The 22,100-nt window shown below is 46.8% G+C and overlaps 1 protein-coding gene across 2 annotated transcripts; it reads right to left on the reverse strand.

Annotated features, from left to right (window-relative positions):
* Nucleotides 1-924: 924 nt before the first annotated feature.
* On the reverse strand, nucleotides 925-20,241 carry ZNF275 (zinc finger protein 275). Of its 2 annotated transcripts, none has more exons than XM_055393393.2 (4): nucleotides 20,107-20,241; nucleotides 7,975-8,081; nucleotides 7,196-7,280; nucleotides 925-6,895 (listed from the first exon to the last, which is right to left on the reverse strand). In XM_055393393.2, exon 4 carries the CDS (start codon nucleotides 6,867-6,869, stop codon nucleotides 5,739-5,741), a length of 1,131 nt encoding a protein of 376 aa, XP_055249368.1. In that variant the 5' UTR covers nucleotides 6,870-6,895; nucleotides 7,196-7,280; nucleotides 7,975-8,081; nucleotides 20,107-20,241; the 3' UTR covers nucleotides 925-5,738. The 2 variants fall into 2 exon arrangements, with proteins under 2 accessions (XP_055249368.1, XP_055249367.1); XM_055393392.2 differs by having other exon boundaries at nucleotides 7,196-7,283.
* Nucleotides 20,242-22,100: the final 1,859 nt, after the last annotated feature.

Genomic DNA, 22,100 nt, shown 5'->3' on the forward strand with positions numbered 1-22,100 from the left:
CGGGCCCATTCTTAACAAGTGGACCTATGGCCTTGACTTTTGCACAGGGCAGCTTGCCTGAACAAAGCTTGCACATGTTTCAAGGAAAAAGAGGTGAAATTCTTGGTGGCAAGCACATCATGATTCCAGCAAAGAAAATGAGTGGTTCAAGTAAAGATGGTTGGGCTCTCGGTTGGGTGAGGCAGTATCACACCACCTGCCTGGAAGTTGCATTTGGGTAGAGTAATTGACAAGACCTGGCGGAAAGAAGACATAGGCCTTGCCTGAGCACCTCCAGGGAGACCAGGTTGGTAGGTGGAGTCATGCTCCTTTCCAAAATGCGGCTCTCTCCTATTGGGGCACATCGTGACCCGGAAGGGGCCAACCCACGCACTTCCTGGAGCCCATTTTTCACTTGCCCTTCCAGAATGGGGCAGCTGACTCCAAGGCCAAGCTCTGTTTGTGTTTCACAGGGTCAGGGAACCAGCAGTCTGTCCTCGTCGCCAGCCTTTTCTGAGAAATGGACACTACAGAGGAGGCCAGCCACTCACCACCAAGAAGACTGACTTCCCCCCTCCCGCTCCTATGCAGCCCACAGAGGCTGGACAATTCTCAGAAGCCCCTTCTGTCACCCCATTTCTGATTCCTAGGGGTAGAAGCTAAGGGGAAAGCTGGTCTTCCACTTCCACCTGGAATTTAGACCCAGGGGAGAGCCTCAGCTGTGGTGGATGGAGGCACCTGGCTGAATGACAGGCTCCTTCTGCCAAGGGACAGCTCAAACTTCCAGGAAGTCCAACTCTCTGTCTCCAGGGATTCCCCCCTTCTCCTCGAGGCATACAGCAGGCAGTTGCAGGGCATGGGGGGAGGCATGGCAGGGGCTGGAAGTGCAGAATGTGGAGAAAAAAGGGAAATTTGACGAAATAAGTCAAGGACAACCAATGCCATTTAACATTTATTTATTGAAATCTACTCGATGCAAGGCACTGTGCTAGATCTGGAAGGGGAATCAGACAAGAAGGGCCACCCCTGTCTTCTAAGAGCTCACAAGCTAACAGGTTGGGGAGGGCAGGGAGAGCAAAGCGCTAGTGCAAGGCTGATTATAGTAACTGCTGTAAAACAGACAAGTTAAGGAGACTGGGGAGGAATGAGAAAAGAGAGCGAACAACCAAAACATGAACTGGGGCAGGGCATAACTGTTCTCAGATCTGCAAGTAACACTGAAGGCCATGTTTGTTTAAAGAGACCATTTCTACTTTTGAAAATAAACACCCGAACAGATGCAATGAGAACTACACATTGTAAGTATACTAGTTATCCAGAAGTTATCAGTTTCCCAATCTGACAGCTGGGAAGTAGCTGGAAGTAGCTAGACACTTCCAAAATCAAGAATAGGGTGAGCAGTTACTTAACTCATTTCCTGGGGCAAACATGGGGTCAGGAAAGGAACAATGCCCAGACAGAAAAATCACTGGTCAAACTCACTGAGACTGGGAGGCATAGATTTGTATCCATGATAGCAAACAGAATACCACATTGAAAAGAGGTGTTTAGAACAGTCAGGTGGGGCTTGGTCTGGGGACAAGGGCTGGGTAGGACATGAGGAAAGCCAACCATGTGATTCTTCTCAGGAAGTGGACAAATGGGGAAATGCAATTGCTCTTGACAGACTGTAAAAAGCAGAGGCCTTCTCAAGCTGGCTCAGGTCAAGGGGGTCTACAGCGGGGACACAAGTGGACCAGGGCAGTCACCAGAGATCCCAGAAGGGAACTGCCAGGCTCCCTTGCAGTGCTGGGGTCAAGGCCTTTCTGAGGGTGCCCAGCAGGAGTCCATAGATCTTCAAGTTGGTGCTGCCCATCAGGGCAACTCCCCTAAATCCCAAGTGGCTCCCTCTTCGTGCCAGCACAAACTAGAAACTTCTCTGTTTTCTTATTTACACTTCACAGAGAACCCTAAAGATCTGGTCCATGTCTCCAGCTCGGTTGACCAGTTACTGCCCGTGAGTCAAGTGTTCAGTTCTGGTTGAATGAACATGACCTTGATGGGGTGGGGGTCACATATCAGACAACAGGGCATAGCTCCGGGCATGCGGAATGCAACCCCACACGAGAGAGATGCTCACCAGGACAGGGTGGGGCTCATTTTGGAAACTGGAGAGTGGGTATGACACAACTAATCCACACAGTTCATCTTATTAAGCAGCAGAAGTGGTAAACAGTTACTTTCTTCTGAAAATTTCAGCAAGTATTCAAAACTTTAATAAAAGTGATGGAAGGTGTTTTTCAGAATTTAAGAAAAGGACCCATTTTGAAGGACAGCTGGCATTCTACATAACCAACCTGCTCTCCATTTGCCTTGCAAAAAGAATACGTGTGATTAGAAAGAAAAATGAAATGAGGTAGATACATAAATGCATAGACAAGCACACATGACAGCAAGTATGATCACATTTTGCATCTGATGTAGCAGTAGACCTAGAGAGTCCAAGGAAATCCACCCCCTCCCCCAGGGACCCAAGGCAAACACTGAACTCGGTGCGACTACAGGACACACGTTAAAGCCACAGAGAGAGCATGGACTTGACCTGCAAACACAGTGACAGAAAAGATGTGTTCACTCCGGCGGATGGTCTGTTCGAGAGAAAATCATAGAACTGAGAATGGAACAAAGGAAAGGAGGGCATGGCAAGGTGCCAAGGTGCTGGGTCCTGGCTGGGGACAAGTGGAGTGGTGTCTACGATGCTAAGTTCTGAGTTAATACTGCATCTGGATCCTTCCTAAAACCCAGGCAAGATATGGCAGGCTACTTCCAGGTTGAGTTGCCACGTGCCCCCATGGACGCCAACATTCATTACCAAATGACAGTTGCAGCAAATACATCATTAACAGCTTGAAAAGAGAAAACTGATGAGAAAGGAAGTAGTGATTTCAGACATAGATTTACAACTACTGTAAGAACTGAGGCCCCCTAGCAGAAAGAATTGCTATGTAACAAGAGCTGTCAGCTTCTCTCCAGCCTGGGGGTCAGGATGGAGATGTCGCAGAGAGCCACTGGTGTGACCTGGGGGGGGCCATTCCAGAGTACCTCTGGCTAAGGTCACAAGGGTCACTGTGGGACCCTGCTTCCCAGCCCCGGTGGGCCTGTCAGAAGTGTGCCCTTCCTTGGCAGGCTCTCAAGCTCCCCCTCTACCCCAGGCACAGTTGCTGAGAAGTCATGCTACAGGGGCTAGGTTCGTGGCTAGCCCTTGCTGCTTTTCCTCCTGGGGGAGGCTGCTGAAAGTGAGAGCCCAGTCCCAAGATGACCAATTTCTATTTCTATGCCACACGGGCTGTCGTCAGAAGGCATCATTGCCCTTCAAACCCTTGTTTTAACTGCCCCTCTTGGGCGAGGCTGTGGCAAGTCACAGCCTAGGCCTGGTGTGGCCATCAGAGGGGCAGGGTTGTCTCCAAGCCTTTGTTCTGTCACCCCCTCACAGATGTGGAAGCAGGAGGTGACATCAGAACACACAGGTGAATTTCCTCCTAGTCGCCAAAAGTGGAAGCCACCAAACTGCTGACCTCTTTCTAGTTCCAGAATCACTCTCTAGGAAGAGGATACCATCCACATGATAGCCATCAGTTGGTTGAGTCTTCGTGTTTGAGCTGTCTGTTGGGTGGATCTGCTGCTCAGGCACTGAATCCACACTGAGCCATGGCCAAGGCTCCCAGGAGCTGGAAGGTTAGCCAGCTGCTGCCAAGACCAAATTTGGACTGTCCCATTGATCCTGACCCATAAGTGAGGTCCCGCCCCACTGCTGAGGGCCAGGGCTATGCTGAGGAACAGTCAAGAGTGTTCTGGCCAATCCAAGATGGAAATTCCTCTTGATTGCCTGGGTGGCCAGGCTGGATAGTCAAGTACTGCCCACAGACGTGCAGAGTCTTCATCTTGGATGAGAAGTGAGCCTGCATCTCTGGCCCATTTCCATCCAGCCTGCCCACCTGGAGCATCCACCTTCTGGTGGGGCAGGACTTTTAACTTTTCATTTGTAATTCAATATCTAGTAGAAAACGTCATCATCTCTAACTACTGAAGCAATGGAAATTACGATTTAACCAACAACAATGAACGCTTGGATATGTAAAAAAGCTTGCGCAACAAAAATGTAATAAAACTGCTACAAAGAGCAAAGCAATAAACTGGCAAAGAGATCATCACAATTGATATAGAAAGAACTGCTGTATAAAGTCAATATATTCAAAGGTAAGTTGATAACTGGTCAAAGGAGATGCACATATGATCTGCATGCAAGGAAACGGAAACAGTATTTTAAGCCATCATGTGAGAGAAAGATGATGAGACTAGGAGTCAGGAGCCCTGGGTCCATCCCCAGTTCAGATACCAGTGAGTCACAGAACAACAGCAATAACCATGGACGTGATGGCAGATGACTTCACTGAGTGTATACCTCTGTGCTAGGTGAGACATCACGGTCCTTGTGATAACCTTAGGAGGTAGTCCTGTGATCATCCTCGTTTTACAGAGGTGGAAATGGAGGATTGGAGAAGTAACATCTAGGCCCCATATCAGGAGAGGCTACTATTCTCCAAAAGGAGGCATCACCTTATGCTTAAGTCCTTGGGATGTCATTGTTATCATGTTGATCTTCTCTCAAATACTTGATTTTGAATAGTCCTGCTTGAGGATGAGACCCATTAGCCTGAAATAAACTCCAGTCGATGCTAGTTTTGGATATGCATGGGAGTCACCAGGTTGAACTGGTTTAAGAAAAAAGGACACAAAAGAAATGTAACTCAGATTCAGTATTTCTTCTTAAGAGTATGAGCTCACAATGACAAGTTTTTAATGCTTTAAAAAAGCCTTTTAAAGGTCATTTAAAAAAGGAACACCTTAAGTCGGTGCATTGTAGAACTATAGGACAAATTAAAAAAGGACAACCATCATTCTAATGTTACATGAACAGGTACTTATGGCTTGTGGGAGGTGATTTCTAGTGAGAGCCTTGTGCAGGGATTGTCACAGTGCTACGTGGCACACAGCTCATATAGATGGAAGCCACTGGATGGGCTTTGAAAATGATGACTCCAAAGGGGCTCTGAGGTTGGTGAAGACAGTGTGGTTAGAAATACATAGAAGGAATTAGAATAAAATGATCTCATGGAGCAGAGTCAGGCAAGAAAGGAATACTTTCTAAATTAATATATTATTATATATAACGTGATTTATAATAGGTATGCATAACTAAATTAATAAATTAAATATTATAAGACATTTGATTACTCTATCTACAACCCTAAAAATTTATAAATTCAAGTAGGCCAAAAACTTTGGGGTGATCGCTCTGTTAGGGAAAGTCAGGATTCACAATCTACGGACGCTGTCGTTTAATAGCTCTGGGTCTCCGTTTCCCTGAAGGAGGAGCTTGGAGGAAAACAAGCATCTCCATCCAGCTCCACCTCCCACATTTAGATTTCTCTTCTTTCATTCTCCGATTCAAGGCCTGTGGGTTTAAATACCTTGAAGGTACTCAAGGCCAGTTGAACCAGCCAAAATCAATCAAAATGGTAAAAGCTACTCTCGATAGGCAAAAGGGGAAACACAGACACTTATAAATTGCTGGTGGTAGTATAAATTGATTTCAACCCTTCTGAAGAGAAAATACATAAGCACTACAAAACTGTTCATCTCCTTTGACTCTGCCCTCTCCCTCTAGGGACCTGGCCCTGGCGGGAATCCGCTGCCAGCCATGGGGCTGTGAGCCTCGCCTACTCGTGGTGGATTGGCTGATGCTTCTGCAGTGCCGACCGCCTCTTGAACACGCGGCCACACTCAGTGCACTCGCAGCGTCTTGCTCCGCTGTGGGTCCTCCGATGGCGACTCAGGCCGGAGCTCCGGCGGAAGGCCTTTCCGCATTTGTCGCACTCATAGGGCTTCAGTCCGCTGTGGATGCGCCGGTGTTTGATTAGGTCGGAAGGCCCCCGGAAGGCCTTGCCGCAGTCGCCGCAGGCATAGGGCCGCTCCCCGGTGTGGATGCGCTGGTGCTCCAGGAGGCTGGAGCTCTGCCGGAAGGCCTTGCCGCACTGGCCACACTCGTATGGCTTCTCGCCAGTGTGGATCCGCCGATGCTTGGTGAGCTCCGAGCTCCTCCGGAAGAGCTTGCCACAGTGGGGGCAGCCATAGGGTTTGGCTCCGCTGTGGATGCGCTGGTGCTCAGCCAGGCCATTGACTCCTCGGAAGGACTTGCCGCAGTCGTCGCAGTCGAAGGGCAGGTGGCCAGTGTGTATCCGCTGGTGCTTAAGAAGTTCCTGGCGATCCAGGAAATCCCTGCTACATGTCTTACAGGCGAAGGGCTTCTCTGAAGTGTGCAGCTTCTGATGGCGGAAGAGGTGGGTATTGACCTTGAAGGAGCGGCCGCATTCCTCACAGTCAAAGGGCTTCTCTCGGCTGTGGACTCGCAGATGCTGACTGAGGCCCGCGTTCTTCTTGAACCTTTTCCCGCATTCTTCACACTCAAAGGATTTTGCCTCCTTCTCCATTTGCTCCCTCTTCTCCACGGCCCCGTCGAGGACCCAGCTGGGACCCGGCTGGGGCTCTGCCGCCACATGGCTCTTCCTGTGCTCATTTAACTCAGCCACCCCACGAAAGACCTGCCGGCAATCGCCACACTCCCAGCCCTTCTTCTCACTGTGAATTCGCTGGTGCTGCACCAGGAGGACCTTAAGCCGAAAGGTATCCCCACACTCTTTACATGCAAAGTGATGCTCTACAGGCAAATTCTGGGGGCTTCCTCCCTTCCCCCCCGAGTCCCCATTCTGTTTGACCTCAGGGCTGGGCTCACTGGCCCTCGGGGAGCTTGTGGAAGCCATCTCCTGTGATTGTGCATCTTCATCCATCATTGGCTGTTGGGTTGCCCAGATGCTTTCTGAAATGAAAACCACAAGACACTGCAGTCTCAAGAGGAGGAAGGAACAATCAACAGCAAAACAAGTGAGTGTCAACAATCACTTTGCTCCTAAGACAGCTGCTGACCACCTGGCAGGAGGTCATCAACCAGAAATAAGGGCAGTAGACAGAAAGGGCATAAGGCCCTGGTTGCTGGAAGCTCCCTCTTAAGGTGACCGAGGATCAAGCCACACCCCAAACATGTGGCTTCCTCCCCAAAGGTTCAGCTGGGCCTCCCCCATGATGCCCTGACAGTTCTTCAAATTTCTTTTTTACTCACCTGAATGTTTAGCTCAATCCACGTTAGGGGATAGCTCTGACTTGCTCCAGGTGAGAGCCCAAGGTGAGGGTCAAAACAGGAACTCCTTCTTGTGGAAAAAGAAACAGGCAGTAGCAGCGGCCAAAGATGGCATCAGGTTGGGGCCTTTGAAGGGGAAGCTTTTAATCCTCAAAGGCTGGAATGGCTGTTCCCTTAGGCAAGTCATTCATTCATATCAAATGCCTTTCCCAATGATCAGCTCCTTCCAGGGGCTGGATGAAGCAAGCTCTGGGTCTATTCACATAGAGCACCAGGCAGTCTTCCTGAGGGGTGGATCCTCCCTTTCCTCTGTCCACTCTCCTCAAGGTCTGAACACTGAACTTGGGGTCCTTCCATAACTATCAAAGCTGACCCCTGGCAGTCTCTCCTCCTAAGAAGCCTCCCCACCTCACACATGCAGCCCCTTGTGGTGCAAAGGAGCTTGCCATGTCAGCCTCTCTCAACTACAATAAAGTTTCCATACAATTTACATAATTTGTGGGTTAATAAAGTATTTCATTATGGTGGCCAGTTTGTTCTAACTTCTTTCTAAGCTGTTATGACTTGGGAGGGACACCCACTACTTTGACAAGTCGTGTGTAGCAGACCCTCTCTATTTCCTTACAGCCCATTCCCAGGGAGCATAAGCTGGAAGTTGGGCTTGTGTGGGGCTATGTCAGGTGCCCCCTTATCCCACTCCCAGCTCCATAGGACCACGAAGCTGGTGGCAAGTCTTGTGGAAGGGCTGGGGTCATCCTTACCCACAGATATCACGTTTCTTCATATGCTGAGGTCCTCTGCTCAGGGTCCAGCCTCAATCACTCCCTTTGATGAGGTATTGTGCCACATTACCAAACGTCACCGAATCCTGAAAGAATTCCCAGGAACAATCTGTCTTTCCATCCATTCTAGAATGAGGCAAGGGCAGTGCCAGTAACCCCAGGGATGAGAGGTGAGAGTCTAGAGTAAGTATACATGTGAACATGGAAATCTAAGTATAAGCCTCAAGAAGTCCTAGAAAGAGAACCTGACCATGTGCCAGGAGACCTGGGCTGTGGCCCTGGCTCCCATTGTCTTCCCAAGGGACGTGAGCTCAATCACTTTCCTGTACTGAAACTCAGCTCCCCAATCGGGATGATGGAAATTACAAACCCAGCAGGTATCCATTCCTTGGCAGACGCCGGGGGAGAGAAGCAGAAAGAGGGAGGAAAGATAGCAGCTGGGGTTCAGGCCTGGTTGTGTGTTATGCCAGGGGAAGAGGCAGAGACCAACACTAGAATCAGGAAGCAGTGACATATTCCCAAGGTAGGCTGAGGGAGACACAGCTCATCTGAGCCTCAAGCACTCCAATGGGGCACTACCAGGACTTGGTTTCCCAGGAATGGTAACGACTTGGATAGGACTTGACTTCTTGGGTAAGGGCCAGACCCTGGGGATCAGGGGGAGCTAATGAAAGTGGAAAGAGCCACGAGAGACAGCAGCCCTGCCTCTGGGTCCTGTGGGATGAGACTGGTGATTTCCTTTTCACTTGTTTTAAATCTTCTTGAGTCTTCTCTTGCACAGAGGCTGACTGACAAGCTAGAACATACCTAAGCTTGGACATACCTAAGAAAACGTATCCCAAACAGTGGGGAAACTGGGCTGGCAGAGAACTGATACAGGCAGCCCAGAGAGAATCCAGACAAGACAAATGAATGTCACCCAGGCACAGAGAGAAGATAAACTCAGACTGAAAGCTGGTGGCAGGAATACTGGCTCTTAGAGATAGGTCGGCCATAGGCCTCCTAGCAGTAGGCCTTGGAGAGTTTCATGCTCACACTGCAGAGGAAGGCAGTGTTCCCCAAAAGAACATCAGAAGAAATAACTGGGAAGTGAGAGATCTTTTTCAACTTTGCAGGGGCAACAAAAAAACAGACTGGGCTACTAAAGGGAAGGGAACAGGAGCCAGGGCTTCCTGACTAACAGTAAGGCCCTCAAAAGTCCATACTCCACCCCACTGAAACAATTCATCAGGTGACAGCTTGCAGAGAAGAAAATTTCTGTGATATATTTGACAAAATGAAAAGTTGAACAATAGCTGGAAAAAGACACCTCAAAAAAAAAAAAGACCTTTAAAGACTAAGTTGCTAAATAAAAGATCTGAATAAAAGGTACATGTGCAAGTTGCCTTTTTCTTTCAGATCCCAGCACAGGTGTGTCTGCATCATAGACCGCCCACTTCAGTGAGTTCACAGAAACAGGAACCCAGTTTCTGTTCTGCAATCAATTTGGTTCATAGTTAAATGAAAAGAAAGCATTTTTACACTAGCTCAAGGACTACAGAACCCAGGTACTCCAGAAATACTTTTTCATAAAATTAGATGTTATATTAAAAGGGATGGACAGAGACTTCCACTTTGGGCCATGATGGAATAACAAGGAACAGATTTAATGTCTTGTCATAAATAAATACAAAACTGGACAAAATAGATGTGAATCAACAGTTTTAAGTATTGGACAGCAGGCAGCACAGGATGATGATCCTTGAGAGAAGAGAAACAAATAATGTAAGCTTTATCAGTGTCCCAGATATCTTCCAGAGGCAATTTCCAGATTTAGATTACAGGGAAAGGGGGATCAAACAGAGCTCAGTGGCTTTATTATCAACACAGACCAGCATTCAGGGAAGCTGAGGCAAAGCAGAGTTCCAGAAACGAGGGAGCTATGCAGAAAAAAGAGCTCAAAAAAATCTGCACAAGATTCCCCTTGAGTCTTTCTTGACCACTAAGCCAGGCATGCATAAAATAAAACTCACAAACACTAGGAAAACAATGACCAGGAAGTTGTAAACTGAATAATTCCTAAGACACACAAAGGTAGGGAGATATTCAGGGTCCAACCAACCAGAGTACAGAGTTCTCAGTGATCATCTGGGGTATTCAGCAGAGAATCAGAGAGGCCATGCTTTAGTAGTAGGACTGATTTATCCTTGGAGCCAGAGTGACCCTGGATCTGCTCTAGAAAAATATAAAAATAGGCCTTGAAGGGATGAAACTATTCCGCAAGCAACAACCTCCAAAAACAAAGTCTAACTCTTTTCACAGTGAAACAACGAAATTCAGACATTCAACAACATAATTTCTACAATGTTCAACATCCAATAAATAATTAAGTAAATGCCAAGAAGCAGGGAAAAATGTGACTCATGGAAAGGAAAATAATAATAGAAACACCCAGAAATAATCGCTGACAGACAAGGATAACAGCTAGTTTAACAATGTATAACTATTTAAAGAAAAACAGGAACATAATGAAAGCAATGGATGATAAAAACAAAAACTGAATGGGACTTACTGAGGTGAAAATTGTAACATTTAAAATGAAAATTTCGCTGGATGTGCTTAACAGCAGATTAGATACAGCCTTCTCCCCTCCCCCCAAAAATTAGAAAATCTGAAGACCTAGCAATAAAAATTATCCCAAATGAAGATCAGAAAGAAAAAATATTTAACAGTTTCAGTGACTTGGTTGGAATCTGAGAAGATGAGGAAAAGCAGGGGGGGATAAAAGTATAATTGAAGAAATAATGGTTAAAACTTATTATTTTCTAAATTGGATAAAACCTAGATCCAAGAAGCCCAATCACCCCCTAGCAAGCCGAAAGAAACACAGAAAAAACAAAGCAAGAAAAAACCCCACACATGTACACTAAGACACATCATAATCACATCGCTGAAAACTAGTGATAAAGAAAAATTCTTAAAGCAGCCAGAGAATAAAAGATGTAGTATACAAAGGAGCAAAGATAATAATAACTGCTGACTTCTTATCAGAAAATATGCAAGCCAGAAAACAACTGCATGACATTTTTAAAGTGCTAAAGGGGGAAAAAAACATGTCAACCAAGAATTTGATATTTAAGCAAAGTATCCTTCAAAAATGAAGGCAAAAAACTAAAGCAATCTTGAGGAAGAAGAATGGAACTGGGGGAATTAACCTGCCAGACTTCAGGCTCTACTACAAAGCCAGTCATCAAGACAGTATGGTACTGGAATAAAGACAGAAATATAGACCAATAAACAAAATAGAAAGCCCAGAGATAAATCCACACACCTATGGACACCTTATCTTTGACAAAGGAGGCAAGAATATAAAATGGAGTAAAGACAGTCTCTTTAACAAGTGGTGCTGGGAAAACTGGTCAGCCACTTCTAAAAGAATGAAACTAGAACACTTCCTAATACCATACACCAAAATAAACTCAAAATGGATTAGAGAGCTAAATGTAAGACCAGAAACTATAAAACTCCTAGAAGAGAACGTAGGCAAAACACTCTCTGACATAAATCACAGCAGGATCCTCCAAGACCCACTTCCCAGAATATTGGAAATAAAAGCAAAAATAAACAAATGGGACCTAATTAAAATCAAAAGCTTCTGCACAGCAAAGGAAACTTAAGCAAGGTGAAAAGACAGCCTTCAGAATGGGAGAAAATAATAGCAAACGAATCAACTGACAAAGAATTAATCTCCAAAATATACAAGCAGCTCCTGCAGCTCAATTCCAGAAAAATAAATGACCCAATCAAAAAATGGGCCAAAGAACTAAACAGACATTTCTCCAAAGAAGACATAAAGATGGCTAACAAATACATGAGAAAATGCTCAACATCCCTCATAATCAGAGAAATGCAAATCAAAACCACAATGAGATACCATTTCACACCAGTCAGAATGGCTGCTATCCAAAAGTCTACATGCAACAAATGCTGGAGAGGGTGTGGAGAGAAGGGAACCCTCTTACACTGTTGGTGGGAATGTAAACTAGTACAGCCACTATGGAGAACAGTGTGGAGATTCCTCAAAAGACTGGAAATAGAACTGCCATATGATCCAGCAATCGCACTCCTGGGCATACACACCGTGGAAAGCAGAACTGAAAGAGATACATGTACTCCAATGTTCATTGCAGCACAGTTTATAATAGCCAGGACATGGAAGCAACCTAGATGTCCATCTGCAGATGAATGGATAAGAAAGCCCTGGTACATATACACAATGAAGTATTTTTCAGCCATCAAAAAGAATGCATTTGAATCAGTTCTAATGAGGTGGATGAAATTGGAGCCTATTATACAGAGTGAAGTAAGCCAGAAAGAAAAACATCAATACAGTATACTAATGCATATATATGGAATTTAGAAAGATGGTAACCTTAACCCTGTATACGAGACTGCAAAAGAGACATAGGCATATAGAACAGTCTTTGGGACTCTGTGGGAGAGGGTGAAGGTGGGATGATTGGGGAGAACGGCATTGTAGCATGTATATTATCATAAGTGACCAGTCCAGGTTCGACGCATGATACAGGATGCTTGGGGCTGGTGCACGGGGATGACATGGAGGGAGGATATGGGGAAGAGGGAGGTGAGAGGGGGGTTCAAGAAGGGGAACACATGTACACCCGGGGCGGATTCGTGTCAATGTATGGCAAAATCAACCAATGTATTAATGTAATTTGCCTCCAATAAAAAAAAAAAACAAATATGAAGGCAAAAAACAAACTTTTTTAGACAAAGAAAACCTGAAAGAATCTGTCGCCAGCAGATCCACACAATAAGACATATTTAAGAAAATTCTTCAGGTGAAGGGAAATGGTACCAGATGGAAACTTGGATCACAAAGGAATGAAGAACACCAGGAATGTAAGTATGTGCTGAAATAAAGATGTAAATCTTTAAGAGAAAGCTGAACATTTAGAGAAAAAAATAGCAAGGTAGTATGGGATTTATAGGGCTTCCCTGGTGGCTCAGTGGTAAACAATCCACCTGCTAAAGCAGGAGATGCAGGTTTGATCCTTGGGTTGGGAGGATCCCTGGGTTGGGAGGATTTCCCTGGAGAAGGAAATGGCAATCCACCCCAGGATTCTTGCCTGGGAAATACCATGGACAGAGGAGCCTGGCAGGTTACCATCTATGGGGTTTGCAAAAGAGTTGGACACAACTTAGCAACTAAACAAAACCAACAACTGGGTTTTGTTTACAACAAAACAATTGGGGTTTATAACATATATAGAAATAAAATGTAAGACTGTGTGCTTTAGGAAGCCCTCCAAGCCTCTGATGCATGGCAGTAGTGGAGATAAAATACAATTCTAAAAAAAAACCCCAAAAGTAGGTTAAAAAAACAAATGAAAAAGAACAGTTAGGGCAAGCAGAAACAAATACCAAGAGGCAAATGTAAACACGACCATATGGATAGTTAAGTATAAATGGACTAAACACACCAATTAATTTGCAGAGATTATCAGACTGTATTTTTTTTAAAAAAGAAACTCAAGTATGTGCTGTCTACAAGAAAATTTAAAGACTTTAAATGTAAAGAGAGAGATAGGTTAAAAGTAAAAGGATGGAAAACAATACAGTATAGACAACATGAAGAGTGTCAGTAATCCCAATGTCATAAAAACAAGAGGGAGACCTTCCTGAAGAAGCCTAGAACTCAGAGCAGGAAGAAAAGTGTAGAGCTCAAGCATAAAATCAATAGGTTGTAAGGGACAAGAAAAAAAAAACATAGGACAAAAGATAAATAAGTAAATGAAAAGGAAAAAAAAATTCAACAGGTGGCCAATACAGCATGATACAGAGCAGATTACAAAAATTTGAATCCTCCTTCAAAGAAGATTATAGACAGACAGTAACTGTTGATTAAAAAATCACAGATTGTAGAGGAAAGGGAAAGAACAGTATATATTTGCATTTTAAAGAAAAAAAGGAATAAACTGAGAGTGACTCACAGCTAATGAGCACATCGAGACTGCAATGCGCACCAGCCTTGGTGTAGAGTCCAGGTCTAGAAAGGTCTTCAGCTTTCTGTTTCTGTCATGAATGTTTAGTAACCAAGCTGCATTTCTTTAGTAACCAGAAAGGAACAACAATTTTAAAAGATTTCAGTAGACTTTGGATAAGAAAGGTGCTCAGCATGCGAGAAGACAGGGCTGAGGCCAAGAAGACAAGAGGGAATAGTCCTTGAAGCTGGACAATGTCCTGAGGTGCCCACACAGGCAAGCCACAACAGAGCAGGGCTGGCAGGAATGCGTGGGCAGCCCCAGAAAGCTTAGAGGCAGGTCCATGGGATTGTGAATTCCTGGGATCATCCCCTCAAGCTATAAGCAATATGACAGGTGTGAGGGAAGGCCTCCTTTGGCCCCAAAGTCCACAGAAACTCTACTTTCATCTTTAAGTGACTCCCCAGTGTGTGAGGGAAGCCCTAGGTGCCCAGCAGCCAAGCCTTCTGTAACCCACTGTCCCCTGGGCAAGGCTTCCTTCTTCCTGGTATACATTTGATATCTGGTTTGACTTTGGCTTCCAATACAAAATGAACTGGTCATTGATTATTTACACAGTTCATTCTAAAAAATCCACTTCTGATTGACTTTGAGGTTTTGTTGCCAAATGGAATGAAGAGGAGAACATCTCACCTTCACCTTCTGAGCAAAATGGTTACGAGCCTGGCCTCACCGCCCTCAGGCCAGAGACCTAAGGCCTTAACCCACTCCAAGGCCCTGGTTGAGCCCACCAGACCCATACGTCTCAGTCAGTCCTTCCAGACACTCAGCTTTCATCCTGTCCTAAATACACCAAGGCAATAATCCCGAGAGCCTCTGAACCTGCCACAGGTGGCTCCTTCGAAGAATTCGGGCCTCACTCAAGTGACACCTCCTCCAAATGTCTTCACTCTCCAGCTCCATAACGGTTTACTTATAACACTTTTCACTACCTAAAACTGAAATTGCTTGTTTTTACCTGATTCTCCCTGGGGAAAATTGCTTGTTTTTACCTGATTCTCCCTGGGGAAAATGTCACCTCTCACAGGATAGGGCCCTTCTCTTTCTTGGCCACTCCTGAATCCCCAGCATTCAGGGGGCAGCAGCTCTTAGAGCTCAGTGGAAATGTGGGGGAGGGGTGAGTTACATAACTTCATTAACAGGGCACCTACTATGCATTTGGCACTGTGCTTCTCCCTTCACAGGCTTCCCTGGTGGTGCGCTGGTAAAGAATGCACCTGTCAATGCATGAGATGCAGGTTCAATCCCTGGGTTGGGAAGATTCCCCTGGAGGAGGAAAGGGCAACACACTCCAGTATTCTTGCCTGGAGAATCCCATGAACAGAGGAGCCTGGTGGGCTACAGTCCATGGGGTCACAAAGAATCGGACATGACTGAAGTGACTGAGCACGTAAATACTTCTCTTTTAAATGTGCAAAGAGTTGGACACAACTGAGTGACTGCCTCCATTTTACCGAGAAGGAAGAAACAGATCTGAGGGGTGAACTAAATTGCCTAAGGTCTAGCTCCCAAGATCTGAGGCATTTTGAGCTACACCAGAGAAGAGAGAAAAGTAATATGCCACAAAGTAATACCTAACACTGGGCCTTATCCAAAGGCCAGGCTACTGTGTCATCGAAGCCTAATGGTACATATGGGTTTAGGGGACTTGCTTTCAGTCCCATGCACAACAGATACACACGTCATTCTCTCATTCACGGTTTTTCCAAGCCACCCATGCTTAATTGAGCAGGTCCTCCTGAAAAGTTCCCATTTAACTGAGCAGATCCTACCAAAGTGTTTTCACTTAGTTGGCATGAAGTCCTGGGGACACAACCCCCAAGTGAATTGTTAAGTATCTTCTCCAGTGTAGCAACAGGACTGGCCCTTCCTGTACCAGGCTTGCCCAGGGGACTTAACCCAACTGCACTTCAGATCACCACCCACAGTGACAAGAGACTATGGACCCATGGAGACCGTGACAGATAGAGGCCATTTCAAAGGTGTCCATAAAGATGGGAGGGGAAAAGTGAGCCTTGCTTTCACAAAAGGAAGCTAAACTCTGCATAATGAAACAGGTATATTGGGGAAAACCTTTACAAGACACAAAGGAAGATCATTTAAAAATAATCCACTGCAGTTAAAAATAAAATCATCATCAATCCTGAAAACAATCTGATAATTCAGAAGCCATGTCACTCAACCACTCCACTTTAAAATGGTGGAACTAATCTGGAAAAGAAGCTGGACGCCATGACAAATGTGACACATACAGGTGTCTACTGCCTTCCAAAGGTGGACCTTGTGAAATCAAGGTCAAATCAATTCCAGGCACAATATGAAAACCATTGTCATGCACTCAATGGATACACAGGGAGATCCTGACCTTGAACGTGAGGCACTTTCACTCACCATGGCCAAGCATACGCAAATCTTTTAAGTGCACTCCTTTGCCCAACCAGGAAAGAGAAGTCCGGTAGAAAGACTGTGGGAAAACAAATCTTGGCCTCTTAATATAAACAATATTATCTTTCTTCTTTAAGCAGGATCTTTAGTGTAGTCTAACAACTCTATGCTCCCAGAGAATAAAGACTCTTATCAGGTTGACTGTGGATTCTACCCTGGAGTTAGCCAAGTGCCACAGACTCTGCAGCTGCTTCACAGACACATTTCTGAAACATCATGCTTCCTAAAACCTGAGAGTTCATGTCAGTGAATAAAGGTTCCTGATATGTGCTTTAGATGGCAATGTAAAATTTAACTAACTTATTTAAATCCAATTTTCTGTATCCAATCAGAAACACTGAAAACCAAAACAATCATTTCACCCTGATTTGAAAGAACAGAAATTAACAGCTGAATTTAATGGAGCCAAAAGCCAACATCTGTCATAAAAGCAGGGAATAATTCAGTGTCTTCTGGTCACCTTGGAGTTCAGGACCCCTATTGACTGTGTCTGGTTACTAGGAAAGGTCACTTCTGAGCCTAAGAGATCAGCAATAGACTGATTTCATGGCATAAGTAGCCAGGCTACCTTCTCAGCAGGTGCCAGCCTTCCCTGGCCAATGGAGGCAGGGGAGAGGGAGCAAAGCCACGCAAACTAGAACTGGCAGCTTCCAGAAACTTCGAAGGGGTGCCAGAAGCACCTGGTCTCCCTGGAACATCTAGATAAGGACTGAAGCAGAATGTCCCCAGACCCTAGAAGATAACAGGTGGCTCATGGTGTTCATTTCAGTTCTGGGCCAGAGCAAAAATGCCCTGGAGGGAATCTTTACAGATCACACGAGAGACTGCACTTTCTATCATCTAATTCAGATAGGTGCCTTCAGCTCCCTCTCCCATCTCTAACCCTAACCCTAAATCATCCTATTAATCACCTGGATTCCCAATTCTCCTTACTGGATGCCTGTTCTCCCTTAAGTTGTGCTGCTCAGATCAAGAGAACTATATCTGGACAAAGATGGTCCAACAGCACTGGCATATATAAAAATATAAGTGCTTCCAGAACCAAAACAATACTTCTCCCCACCTTGCATCGTCATGGGGTCTTCTAACAGCATGGCCAGCTTTAAGGCCAGCAGACCTGGTCTGTAAACATCCAGACTTACCCAAAAGAGACATACAGAGATGGCATCGTGTCTCAGAACAATTCTGAGCGATTACTCAGGCAGGGAAAGTTCTACCTGTTGGACTAAGATAATTTGGGAAGACAGAACTTGGGCACACCTTCCGGGAACATGTCTTTTTGGGTCACAAGTGTTCAAAGGATAGGCTGTGAGACTGAATACACTGTTGAGACACCAATCCACCCAAGTCAGGCAATTCTGGGATGCCAAGGGCCTGAGCTCTCAACCCGTCCATCCAGGATGTGGCTGCAACGCCCATTTGGGCTTACCCTGTACTGTGCACATTCACTGCTACTAGAAGTGAATCCTAAAGGGTCAACAGAGAGGGTGTCTCACCAGGAAAGTCTGTTTCTCTCGGGATGTTTGCGTCTGTGTGTGCCTTTTTCTGTGTGCGTGGGTGGAGACATCTGTCTCTGTCTTCCCCGGTTTTCCTCTCTCACTCTGCCTGGGCACCTGCCCCTCTCTGTTTAGGTTTCCATTTTCTTTGCCTTCTATAAAAAGCCAGAAGGTAGAGCAGAAGGGGATTTTGTAGTGTTTGTTGTACTTAATTGAGGGAAGATTTATGTTCTCATTTCCCCAAGAAGATGCATGCTATCTTACTGAAAATGAAAATACATTGTAAGTATAGCTTCATTTAAGTTACACTGTCCTGGATATGAATGATTCTAAATGGGAATGGGGGATGCTGTGCAGATACCAAGGGGCCCTGGGCCAGTTGTGGAGCCCAGGCAAATTAGGGCCAGAGCTAGATGGGTGTGTTAGACCCCTGGCTTGGGGTGTGCTAACAACTCAAGGGGCAGAGTAGCAGATGTAGGTGGGGACGAGAAATCTGCATTTTCAACCAGCACTCAGGAGACTTGGATGCAGAGCTGTGCCTTGTTAACACTGGGCCCATCTAGAATCTGGAGGCTTCCTCACCTCCAGTGCTCAGCAGATAGGTTTCTGGCCCATGAGCCTCTTGAATGGGAGGCCACTCTCTGCCGACTGTCAGATTTCTGGGCAGGAAATTCACACTTTCTAGTGATTTTCTAGGAGCAGGCAATGGCAACCCACTCCAGTGTTCTTGCCTGGAGAATCCCGGGGATGGAGGAGCCTGGTGGGCTGCCATCTATGGGGTTGCACAGAGTCAGACACGACTGAAGTGACTTAGCAGCAGCGGCAGCAGCCGCGGTGACTTTCTAAGAGGTCTCTCACCCAAAGAAGGCTGAAAATCAGTGTTCAATAGAATTCTAAATGCAGATCTTAAGACATTTTGAGAGGATGGATTGGACTGCGCCAGGTACTGTGCAAGCTGCTTCGACTTAAAGGCCCAGTCGGGGAGGGAGGATGGGGGATGGGGTGAGGCAGCATTAGTACCTAGAGGGGGTGCTGTTCTAGCAAGCCCATCTGAAATCCTTTGGTAAAAGAAAAATGTCAGGTCTGAGGTTGAAGAGAAAATATTTCACTGACCAAGGAGACTAGAGGGGGCTAACGACCCCCGGCTGGGCCAACGCTGGCTGGAGGGTGTCAACTGGAACAGAGTGGGACCTCTGGGAAGAGGGCCAGTGTGTGTTGGGGGGTTGAAAGGGACCATGGGCTTTCTGCCGCAGGCGACTGTGTTGGGGGGGAGGATGGAAAAAGACATGTAATTAATCAACCAAATATAGACTAGAGGAGGCAGCAAAGCAGTTTGGTGGTGGGCACTGGAGAGGGAGATGTAGCCCGAGGAGGGCGACAGAAAAACCTGTTCAGATTCAGGGCCTTGGGCTCGTTTTCACCCAGTAAGGGCTGCCCCTCCCCCTCCCTCACAGCCCTTGGGCTCTAGGCTACCACCTCACCCTCCCTGCCAAGCCGAGGCTCGACCCCTTCCTAAAAGGAAAAGAGGGATTCCGTCTCCAGGAACTGTCCCCAGTACAGCGTCTCTGGCTGCTGTTCAGCCCCTCCCCCAGACGGGGGAAAAGCCCTTTAACACACACTCCCCCACACAACGCCCTCTTCCAGTCGGCCTTCTCTGCGCTTGGGGAGGGAGATCCCCCTCTTTTCATAGTGGCCGGTTCCCATCCCCTAGTGTCACCCTCAAAGCAGCGTAGGCCTTGGCACGTCCAGCGATTCCCGCCGCTAACCATCGCCCCCTGCCCGCCGCGGGAAGGCCTTCGGCCTCCTCAGACCCGCCATCTCGGACCCGTCCCCCTCTCCAGCTGGCCCCAGGGCAGAGCAGCTTCCCGAGGGAACACAAACGCTCCTCCCCAACAAGGCTTGACTGCCTTCTGCCCCCACCCCGCACACTTTCTGGAACACTCACCCCAGTTCTGCACACTCTCCTGGGCCGCCCCCTGCACATCCTCCCGCGGCCCAAACAATCACCCGGGCCCCGCACATTAATCCGCGGTCCCCAGCACATCCTTTCGCGGCCCGCGTGCTCATCCTGGCCTCGCGCACCCTCCCGGGCCCCGCGCACATCCTCTTATGGCCCGCTCGCTCACCTTAGCCCGGCGGCGGCTGACGCGCGGCCCTTGGCAGAGCAGCGCTGGCGAGGCCCAGGCCCCGCGTGGCAGGAAGCGCCACGGAGCAGCTAGCGCACTGCTGAGCCCAGCAGCCCAGCGGCGCGTTTCCGGAGCCGCGGGCGCCGCCGTGGGTAGTGGGAGAGCGAGGCCCCGCCCCGACTCCGGCCCCGCCCGACCCGCCGGTCCCGATTGGCCCGGAGAGGGGGCGGGACGGGAAGGGGGCGTGGCTAAGCCCGGGTTTGGGGAGGGGCAGGCCAGATCCCGGGGGAGCAGCGAGCGCAGGCCAGAAGCTTTGGTGGAGGCGGGAGGCGTGAAATGAGAGTACTAATGAATGAATGAATGAGTGAACTAGCGAATGAACTGACAAGTCTACGAAGGAGGGAACGAAGAAATGGACAGGACCCCTCCTTCTTGGGCACCTTTAGAATGGGAATATGGGTGGGGAGGATGAGAAAGGAGGGCGAGGCAGAGCAAAGCCAGCCTCCACTGGAGGGATCAACGTGCCTCACTCATTCATGCAAGGTTTTGTGAGCCCTAGCAGTGCCAGATACTGAGAATACAACTGTGAGCAAAACCAGGCTACATCCTTGCTATCAGGGGGCGTGCATTCGGCTCCCAAGGGCTCCTGTGAATGTGTGTGTGAATATGTGTGTGTGTGTGTACGTGCGTGCCCACGTCCTCGAGTAAAGATGGTAGGGAAACACATTTGAATAAATTTCAAAATAGCAGGTCATACTTTGAAAAGAACAGGATTCTTGGATCGGGGGTGCTGCAAGTATTGACAGCTGCTTCTAGATGAATATCTGCCAGTCAACAAAGATCTAAGAAGCTGCAGTGCTCTAAGCCCATCCATGCTTTCTTGAAGATTCCCATTTCATAAAGGTCATATAACAGTAATAAACAAGGGTCAACAAACAATGCATAAGAATAAGAACTGTGAAGAACATCATTTAGTGTGGTGTTTGGGAGCGGTGGGAGGGAAACTTCAGTGAGGCTATGATTGATATGAGACTCGAATTACAAGAAGAACTCAGCTTGAAGGTTGTTGATAGGAAGAGCATCAAAAGGAACAGCAAGTGCAAATTCCCTGTGATAGGAACCAATAGTATCAAAAGGAAAATGCTGGAGTAAGCCAAGGGAAAAAGAGCCACACTGAAGCTGGGCACTGAAACTGAGTTTGAAGGACACAGTCTAACTTTTCATTTTTTAATTAATATACATTTATTTTATTAGTGATAATGACTATAACCAACTTCTTAAATATTCTTGTAGCAGTTTTATTTACTACATGCTGCCTTTCTTATTTACCTTCCACATTTTATTATGAAACCTTTGCAACATACAGATCAACTGAAAGATGTGTACCCATGTACCAACCACCAATATTGTACAATTAGCATTATGCCATACTTGCTTGATTGCATAGTCATCCTTATATTACCAATCCATTTCAAAGTAAGTTGCAGACATACAAGCACACTACACCCCTTAACACTCCAGCCTGCACAGCATTACCTAGAGCTGCATAGCATTACCTAGCATACCTGTTTACTGCATAGCATTACCTCAGTTCAGTCACTCAGTCGTGTCCGACTCTTTGTGACCCGATGAACCGCAGCATGCCAGGCCTCCCTGTCCATCACCAACTGCCGGAGTCTACCCAAACCCATGTTCATCGAGTTGGTGATGCCATCCAACCATCTCATCTTCTGTCGTCCCTTTCTCCTCCCGCCCTCAAACTTTCCCAGCATCAGGGTCTTTTCAAATGAGTCAACTATACACATCAGATGGCCAAAGTATTGGAGTTTCAGCTCCAACATCAGTCCTTCCAATGAACACCCAGGGCTGATTTCCTTTAGGATGGACTGGTTGGATATCCTTGCAGTCCAAGGGACTCTCAAGAGTCTTCTCGAACACCACTGTTCAAAGGCATCAGTTCTACTGCGCTCAGTTTTCTTTATAGTCCAACTCTC

Source organism: Moschus berezovskii, chromosome X (genome assembly GCF_049115385.1).
Source record: "Moschus berezovskii isolate FMDL1 chromosome X, NW_MosBer_1.0, whole genome shotgun sequence".
In the NCBI taxonomy this organism is placed as follows: domain Eukaryota; kingdom Metazoa; phylum Chordata; class Mammalia; order Artiodactyla; family Moschidae; genus Moschus; species Moschus berezovskii.